Raw genomic sequence first — 9176 nt, forward strand, 5'->3', positions numbered from 1 at the left:
TCCCTCTGTATTTTTACTAGGAACTAAGTTCCACAGTGGTAGACAGCAAGGTATTAATTAAGCAGCAAACTGAGGTAATGTAGCTTCCCCCACCTTTGACACCTACACATTAGGTGCAGATGTTTGCCTATGTGCTTAGAGATCACCATGTGTGTAGGCTTTCCTGGAGGCTGGAACCCTGTCCAATTAACAGTTCCACTGCACAGTGCCTAGAGATCTATGAGCATAGGCTTTCCTTCTGGAGAAATCCATGCCTAGGTGAGTGTGGAGCCATGGGAAGGCTTGCGCTCTTGGAGCCAGTAGCACAGCCTCACTGTCCCCCTCATCACAGGGAACCCTGCTTCACATGTATAAAGCTTGAAGGGGGCTAGTGAGATACTCCCAAGTTTCAGTGAGCATAGTAGGGCTTTCTAACAAATAACCAGGTTAAGAACATAAGAAGAATGCTGCTGGATCAGACCAAAGGCCCACCTAGTTCAGCATCCCGTTCTCATAGTGGTCAACGAGATGCCTATGGGAAGTCCCCAAGCAGGGCATGAGTGCAAAAACACAACTCTTCCCAGTTGTGTTCCCCATCAACCAGGATTCACAACCACCTCCAATATTGAGGTAGTACACATGGTCTTATCATCCATGAGTTTGTCTAATCTACTCTGAAAGTTCTACATTTTGGAGGCTGCCACAACATTTGTAGTACTGCAGACCCTCCAAGTGTCCCTGTTTTCCAGGGACATCCCTGATTTACAGAAGCTGTCCTGGCTTCTGATTTGATCCCAGAATCTCCCGCTTTTCCTCAGCATGCCCCTATTTTTATTGGAGAAATGTTGGAGGATACGGGGTTATCCAACCCCCAAGCCTGTCTGAAGGCAATCCAGTATAGGGAAGTTTTTGTAAATGTTTAATGTTTTATTATGTTTTTATATATGTTGGAAACTGGCCAGAGTGCCCAATAAGATGTGTGGCGTAAAATTATTATCATGGAATGGAATGTCCCTATTTTCATTGGATAAAAGTTGGAGGGCATGGTACTAAGTTCCATAGATTAACCATGTGGTGTATTTTAGATTTATAAGCACCCCCACCCCCAGACACTGTGTTAAATGCTTAGGGTGTTACTCTGAAAGGATTCACTCTGGGAGCCAGGGATAACATATTTCCCAATGCATTTTTTACTTTTAAGTAGTTCTAGGGATCACTCATCTGATAAGAGCAGTGGCATAGGGGAGGAAAATTACCCCCCCATAAACTTTGGGTCTGCTGCTTCCCTTACCATTTGTAATGCTGCTTAGCTACTCTTTTTAAAACTAAGGGGGTGTTTAGTTTTATTAACATTCGTAGGAATACAGTTAGAGGTTGTGTATATTATTAAAGCCCTCTACTTTTCCCTCCACAATTCAAAACCAGCTTCGGAGGTGGTCTCTAGATCAGGAAAATGGCACGGGGAAAGGGTTAACTCTCCCGGCTCCCCAATGTCATCGCTCCACTCAAATCCAGAACACCCTGCAACTGCTTTAAAGGATAAAGACATAAATGTTGAGAGATCCCATCATGTATTGTGCCATTTTACAGGTAAAATGTTTTAGATGGTTGTTATTGTTGTAAGTCTTAACTGGAGGAAAGCTAGTAAAACCTGCAATCACCTGGGAATTACTGTATTACCCAATTTATAGCTGAAAACGATCGCAAAAACAATTTATAGGTTCAGAGTTGAGTGAACAAGACCCCAAGGAATACTTCTAGTTCTGCAGTAAGCCTGGTAGGGTACTATGGGGATGTCTGAGAAACAAGCAAGTTAAAAATTAGATCTCCAATAGCTAACCTTAGCTGTTGATAAAAATGAATAGTTGCTAAAGGAGAGCGTCTGATGAACAGTACTAAAGCCATTTTGGATAATACACTAAACCATAGTTTAGCATGTCAAGAATGAACTGCAGCAAGCATTGGGCTTTCATACTCCTCATTCTTTAGTGCAGCTACAAAGGGTTTGGGAAACTGTGGCTTTTGTTTTTGCTTAAACATAATAGGTCATGTCATGTTAAGCTTAAGTATGGTTAGGAAACAGGCCAATTTCAAACAACAGTTTGTGAAGTTGGCTTATTTGCACTAACCATGAAAGACACACAAAACTGTGGTTCATTTAAAATGGAAGCTGAAACTTCCAATCTCCTTGTCACTGTGGAGGAGAAGGAGAGGGCAGGTGGCAATGTGCAGACCCAGAGGAAGGAAGGCTTGATACACTTAAACCAATTTAATGGTCTTGCCTTCCAAGGATTTCTGGACCCAGTTCTGAAAGGGTGGAACTTGAGCTAATACTTGATGCATCTGAGGAAATGGGCTGTAGCACATGAAAGCAGCGCGCCAATTAAAAATAGTCAGAATTCACCCACAGCTTCAAGTGCCGACACCTCTTTTTTTACAACATATCTGACACTCATTTTAAAGTACCGACTTCCAAGGTAAAACTCTTACAGTTTAGGGTTAAAATGAAAACCTATTTTTCAACCTACATGGTGATCGGTTCCTTTGAGGTATGGATTTCAGGAAGGATCTGCTCTGACATCATGATGGATTGCAACAGTAGGATTACAGATGTTGGGGCCAGAGAAAGAGAGGAAAAGATAGAGAGAGAGAGAGAAAAGGAACACTCTACAATCAACCTTTTCCCTGCAACAAAGCAGATAAGGACAAGCCGAGCACTGTACCTGCTTGGATGAATGAGATAATAAGAACTTACATTTTGTAAACAACAACAACAACAACAACTTTATTATTTATACCCCGCCCATCTGGCTGGGTTTCCCCAGCCACTCTGGGCGGCTTCCAACAAAATATTAAAATACAATAGTGCGTCAAACATTAAAAGCTTCCCTAAACAGGGAAGATAGGAAAGAGTGGATGATGGAGTCCAACAAAGTCCAACTCCATCTGCTGCTCTTGAATTGTCTCCGTTCCAGGTGGTTTTATAAGAATTACTATTTGACTTGTGCTTGAGTTTGCTTTTTTCTTCCGACCTCCCTCCTTTTTTCTTTTGTGCCTTATCTTTTCAACGGTAATACTGCAAAAATAAACTGTTTTAACTGAGTATATGTAAGCCTTCTGAGGAGGCTTTTTGGCTGAAGAATGGGATGCAACCACTCTGCAGAAACAAACAAACAGAGAGGAAGGGCCGTGGGGATGGGGAGGTCAGTGTGGTGCAAATGCACTATCAGGACGACTGGACTGGTTCTGCCTATGTGTTTCCACCACACTGATCTCACCACTACCTTTCCCTCCCAGTAAGCAGCAGCAATTCAGCTGTCAGGAAGTTAGATGAGCACTGCTGCCCACTACTGATTAAATTTATATATTGTGAGCTCTGGCTCTCTCTGCTCTTTTTGTTTTTTGATTCTGCTTTTAGACTTGGCTGTTTTGGGTTATGTTTGTACTTGTTTATACTTTGTTGGCCATCAGTTCCTTCTTGGATGGGAACAGTAGTGCATACATTGTTTTATAAATAAATGCATCAAATTTTTATTTTGAAAAATTCATCTTATTTACAGTCATCTTCAGAATTCAATTTATTCTTCTTATATAAACAAAATGGAAGTCCCACCCCCCGCACAAGTTCTGTACATAGTCCTATGTACACTTACTTAAGAGTAAGTCTCACTGAAATTAGTGGAACTTTTCTGAGTTAACTATATGGAATGTGTTGTAAGGCAATCATATGACTCTTGTTGAGATCTTTGATTGATCAAGAATTTACTGCCAAATAAATCTTCTTCTGGAAAATGGTGACTCTTCCAATAACCACTGTATAATAACAAAGCTTTTACAAGGGTATACTGCCTGCCCAGTTTTAACTAGTATCTAAAACCTTTAATGTTTAAAGTAAAAACTATCACTTAAAATTAAAAGATAAAAGGATCTCTCTTTAGTGCCTGCTTGAGAACACTTTTATGAATAATTCCTAAATAGTATGGAAGCTTGGCAAAAATCTATTTTTATCCTGCATTATAGTATTCACAAACTTTATAAAAAGAAGCTCATGTCAATCATCGGATTCTACTTTGCTTAATACAATAAATTGCACATTGTAATTTATAAGCTACATAACCAACTTACTCCAGTGCAATCCCACTGAAGTTAGGTTAAGACTGTGTATTCACTTTATTGTTAAGTAGTTTTGGTGGTTCTGCCTCGGCAATTTCCAGAGTACAGTGGTACCTTGGGTTAAGTACTTAATTCATTCCGGAGGTCCGTACTTAACCTGAAACTGTTCTTAACCTGAAGCACCACTTTAGCTAATGGGGCCTCCTGCTGCTGCCGTGCTGCCGGAGCACAATTTCTGTTCTCATCCTGAAGCAAAGTTCTTAACCTGAAGCACTATTTCTGGGTTAGCGCAGTCTGTAACCTGAAGCGTATGTAACCCGAGGTACCACTGTAGTTTAACAATTAATCCCTCTTCCCAGGGAACTCTGGGAATTGTAGCTCCATGAGGGGAATAAGGTTCTCCTAACGACTCTCAGCACCCTGCCGTTCCCAGAATTACTTGGGGGAAGCCATGCCTGTTTAAGGTAGCATGATACTGCTTTAAATGTATAGAACAGATGAAGCAAGAAATTGCATGGCCATCTGTCAGGGATGCAATAATCTGAGCGGGGGTGGGGTGGGATTAAATTACCTCAAAGGCCCCTTCAAAATTTTATACTTCTCTGAGGACAGAGGTTTGCATTTACCACAACAGAAGAGTAACAGCAACATGGATTCATTGTTCAAGAGCCCTGAAGAACTTTTACAGTATGACTGAGAAAAACAGAGACAGAGAGAGAAATAACTATGGTAGTTACAAAAAGGGATTTGATGTGGTGGGAAACTTTAAACCTGAAGGCTTCATCGAAGCCTAAAGGCAACTTAAATAATGTGGACATGCTTTTATTGTTCACAAAGGGTACTAATTTCATTGTACTGGCAACAACTGCTCTCTACAATTTTTTTAATCCCCTCAATAGCTGAAGTTCTAGCTTGCCTATCGTTCCTCCAGTGAACTTTGTTCCTGTGCTACTAATCACAAGCGTAAGCAATCTTCTTGCAGCATTCATTCAGTTTTTGGCCTCTCTTGACATCATCAGGAAGGGTCAAAATTGTGGGGGGTTGTTTTTCACCAGGAAGATACCTGCAAGTAGGCACTGGACTCAGACCAGAAAGCAGCTGTCATGTGTTAAGTGCTCTGTCACTGCTAGTGACCTAGGGGTGAAATCCTTTATATCGTATTACCCGTTCCATGTACTTTCTTTTGCTAAAGCGTATGGAATGTTTTTTAAACTTCAGTGAATGGTTGTGTTTTAACTGTGGAATCCGCATGCCTAGCCTTAGTAGATTAATAAAAATGAAAAGGGCAAGGCCATTCTGACTTCCCTCTGCTTATCTTGAACCACCTAAAGAAGCACCACTTTGAATGAATACTACACAGATTGTACACTGAAAAAGGTATCGTTTTACTAGCATTGCTCTATAAGGTAAGCAATTTCTGAAGCCACAGCCAGTTATTTTGAGAACATGCACTATCTGGTTGTCCACACTAAAGAGAATTAAAGTGGGGAAGGAGTACTGTATTTTTCTGTGTATAAGACTAGGTTTTTCCCCTAAAAATAATGTCAAAAATTAGGGGGCGTCTTATACACGGATCCATCTCCCCCATTTTCTTAAATCTGAGTCCCCCAAAATAGGGGGTGTCTTATACATGTAGGCGTCTTATAGACGGAAAAATACAGTAGGTAAATTCTTGGCATTTAACAGAAGAGCCTACTGCAATAATGATAGTCAATGCTCAACTTTGTTTAAAGCATCTTTCCAATATGAGACATATCCCTTGTATTCCAGGGTCACTTGTGAAAAAGTTTTTTTCCTTGTCTATTTTGCAAAAAGCAGGTTGCAAACTACTGGTATGTGATACAGGATGCATAATTGTTAATGCCAACTGTGTATTTTTTTAAAGGCACTTAAACACAAAAATATAATACTGAACCACTTAAGGAAGCATATTTGTAGTTCAGTTGGCTGTGCTTTGGCTGGGGACATGGGAAGGTGTTCTATATTGTGTCTGATTATCTCTGTATTATCTACCCTGGCGGGTAGCGGCTTTCCAGGGCCTCCGATGAAATCTTTCCCCCATTTCCTAGTCTTTCTTCTACATAATATACATGAGCCATGGTATCTGCCCTAGTTCCCAGCTATGGAAGTGCTAAGACTACAGCTATTGAGGAAAGGATTTTGCATTTGTACTAAAACTAGTTGTAGTTAGGAGCTTCCACTATAGCAGAGTTGGGGAACCTTTGGCTCGCCGGATGTGGCTGGACTAAAACTCCTTCCATCCCTAATCATTAGTGATAGCGGAATCCAAAAAATACCTAAAAGGCCACAGGGTCCCCATCCCTGCTAAGCTGGAGCTAGCGCTGATAAAAGGCATCAGAAAAATTCAAAAGCGGAAGTTGGATTTGCACAGCAGCTGTTCTGGGCTTCAAGGAATTATTTGACTACATTAGTGAAACTACAATCTCCACAACTGGAATGGAGAGAACTCTGTTGCTCTGGCCTGGCGGTGGACTTGAAGTTCTGCTCCGTCCTGCTCTAAGTATTATCTGCCATTCCATCTTGGGGAGGTGGGTAGGGGGTGGAACATATTGTATTTTCACCTGCATCTTCCTCTTGCCAGTATCATGCCAGCCTAGTTCTTGTGTCATTTTACACCTATTTGGTTACTTGCTTATGGGTCTTAAAACGTTTTATTTTATTTGTTTGTTTTCAGAATGTATACCCTGCATTCTCACCAAGGTTTCAAGACGTCTAGCAACAAAAACATGTACAAGAAAAAAAGAGAACAAAATTTAATTGTAGTTTGTCATGTTATGCTTGTGAGTCACACAGAGAGCAATGCCGTGGAGGGGCTTATAGATGTTAATAACAACAATCTGGATCAATCCATTTTGGTTTAATCAGTGGCCACCTCTATTAGTATAGGCTGTCCATCATTAATATCAATGGGTCTTCCATCTGAGTAAATGTTAAGGCTGCAACCCTGTGCACAAGTTTGTGGGAATTATGGGGATTGAGCTAAAAGACAAAAAAAATTCACTTCAAAAGGAATCTTCATTTCTGTTCTGGCTACTTTTCTGTACGTCTAAGGCTTCAAGTCTTAGGCTTCAGTCTTATACACTGTACACACTTAACTGGGAGTAAGTTCTATTTAGCTCAACAGGACTTACTTGTCTGACATAGGTCAGCTTGCACTGCCAATTCCTAGAGCTGTGGTTTGCCACAATGCATTGCAATTTGTAAATTCAAATTATTGTATGCATTGCTATTTTTCTAGAAAAAGAAGTGCCAGAACTCACCATGGCTATCTCCCTTGTTCTCTTATAATGGCACCAGCACCCACCTGAGAGGTGCAGGAACTGAGTTCCGGCAAGTTCCACCTGGGGGGAAAAAAGCCCTGCACAACATCATCTAATGTGAGAAGGATCTAGGAGTCTTAGCAAACCACAAGCTTAACAAGAGTCAACAGTATAATGCAGCAGCAAAAATAAGCTGATGCAATTTAGGCTGCATCAACTGGAGTCTAACAACCAAATCAAGGGAAGTCATAATCTTGCTCTATTCTGCCTTGGTCAGACTCCACTTTGAGTCCTGTGTCCAGTTCTGGGCACCACAGTTCAAGAAGGATGGAAGGTCTGCAAGCTGGAAGGTCTGCAGAGAAGGGTGACTTTGATGCTAAAAGGGTCTGGAAACCATGCCTTATCAGCAAAGTAGAATGCCTATTAGCATTCATACTTTCAGGTGTATATTCAAGGGCTTTGTGCAAGGAACCTCCGTACATTGCAGAACTCAGTTCAGTCCCCAGCCAGCATGGCCAGCGGCCAAGGAGGACGAGACTTTTAGACATCCCTAGAATTGCACTGGCCATCCTGAAAATCCAACAACATCTCGAAAGCCACGGTTCCCTCACCCCTGCCTGAAGTAATTAAGTAAGTGAGATATGAACAATCAAGGTCCTCCCACGCTAAATCCAAGAGCACAATTATAACGATTCACAATTCCCCAACAGTGGCTGCCATCAGCCCGTGCAAAGTGCAAGATGAGAGCAAGAGAGGCGCTACTTCCGCGCCCTGGTGCGTCTCCAGACATTGCTCCCATGAGCCCCAGCCAGCACGCCCAATGGTCAGGGCTGAGGGGAGCTGGAGCGCAGCAGCCTCTGGAGAGGCAACTAGGTTGGAGAGGGCTGCGCTCGGCACACTTACCCGGCGTAGCGGTTGCCGTAAGGGGAGCTTCGTCCTGCCACAGCCTGCAGGAGCAGCGGCAGCAGCAGCAGCGGCCGGAGCGGGAGAAAAGGCGCGGGCGCCGCCGCCTGAAGTTTCATGGTCGCGTCGCGGTCGGAGCCAGGATGGAGCTGCCCTGCGCGCCCCTCCGCCTCTGCCGGGCGTACAAAGGAGCCGGCCCGCCGGAGCCAGGAGGCGGGAGGGAGGAGCAGCAGCGTGGATCAGCCTCCACCCCCGGCGCGCTTTTCTTTTCTGGGAGGGGCGCGGGGAGCGGGGGGGGGGCCGGCTGGCTGTTTTGAGGCTGGAGCAACAGGCAAGTTCACTGGGAAGAAAGTTGAGCGCGCTTCTCCAGCCGGGGGGGGGGGGGGGGGCTCGACGGAGACCAATCGAGGAGGCGCGCAATTTTTTTAGCGGAGTCCAAAGAGCGCAATTGAGGATACAGATATACAACCTGAGTCCACATTGGAGGGGCTCACAGCATTAACACCCCGAGAAGGACTTATTTCTCTCATAGCCTAAGCCTTGGATTCAAGCAGAAATTAAGCTAGGCAACAGGAAGATACAATGAGAGGCAAAGGAGGTGCTGTGGGATTGGTGGACGTCAATGTTTGTTTTCCTTTTAAGTGTTTATATTATTAATTTGTAAGATTTGGATTTTTATATGCTTGTTTTTGTGTAGTGTTATTTTTTGCGTTTTTTGTTGTTGTGTGGAAAATACTAATAAAATTTACTATTTAATAAATTATAATAATAAAAAAAAGAAATTAAGCTTGGCTTTCCCTCTCGTCCTTCTTCCTTCTGCCTGCTGGTAGCCATTCCCCTCCCCTCACACACACACATATACACACCCCTCAGCTAGTGCTTTTGTCCTCCAGACTATGA

At 42.9% G+C, this 9176-nt stretch overlaps 1 protein-coding gene and 1 long non-coding RNA gene across 4 annotated transcripts in view; one reads left to right on the forward strand and one right to left on the reverse strand.

Annotated features, from left to right (window-relative positions):
- CPA6 (carboxypeptidase A6) overlaps positions 1-8923 on the reverse strand; it is a 43925-nt gene extending 35002 nt beyond the window's left edge. For 2 of the 3 annotated variants that reach the window (XM_083623574.1, XM_083623573.1), the window contains exon 1: positions 8277-8923. In XM_083623574.1, the coding sequence (XP_083479700.1) occupies positions 8277-8395 (119 nt within the window). In that variant the 5' untranslated portion in view covers positions 8396-8923. Of the gene's footprint in view, positions 1-2507; positions 2549-8276 lie in introns of all 3 variants that reach the window. The other variant, XM_083623575.1, reaches the window with a different exon arrangement.
- On the forward strand, positions 31-7565 carry LOC310766940. The gene is made up of 2 exons (XR_014550540.1): positions 31-4202; positions 4427-7565. It is a non-coding gene; the product is annotated as an uncharacterized lncRNA (long non-coding RNA).
- Positions 8924-9176: the final 253 nt, after the last annotated feature.

The sequence above is a fragment of the Podarcis filfolensis genome (genome assembly GCF_964270895.1).
Source record: "Podarcis filfolensis genome assembly, chromosome: 7".
In the NCBI taxonomy this organism is placed as follows: domain Eukaryota; kingdom Metazoa; phylum Chordata; class Lepidosauria; order Squamata; family Lacertidae; genus Podarcis; species Podarcis filfolensis.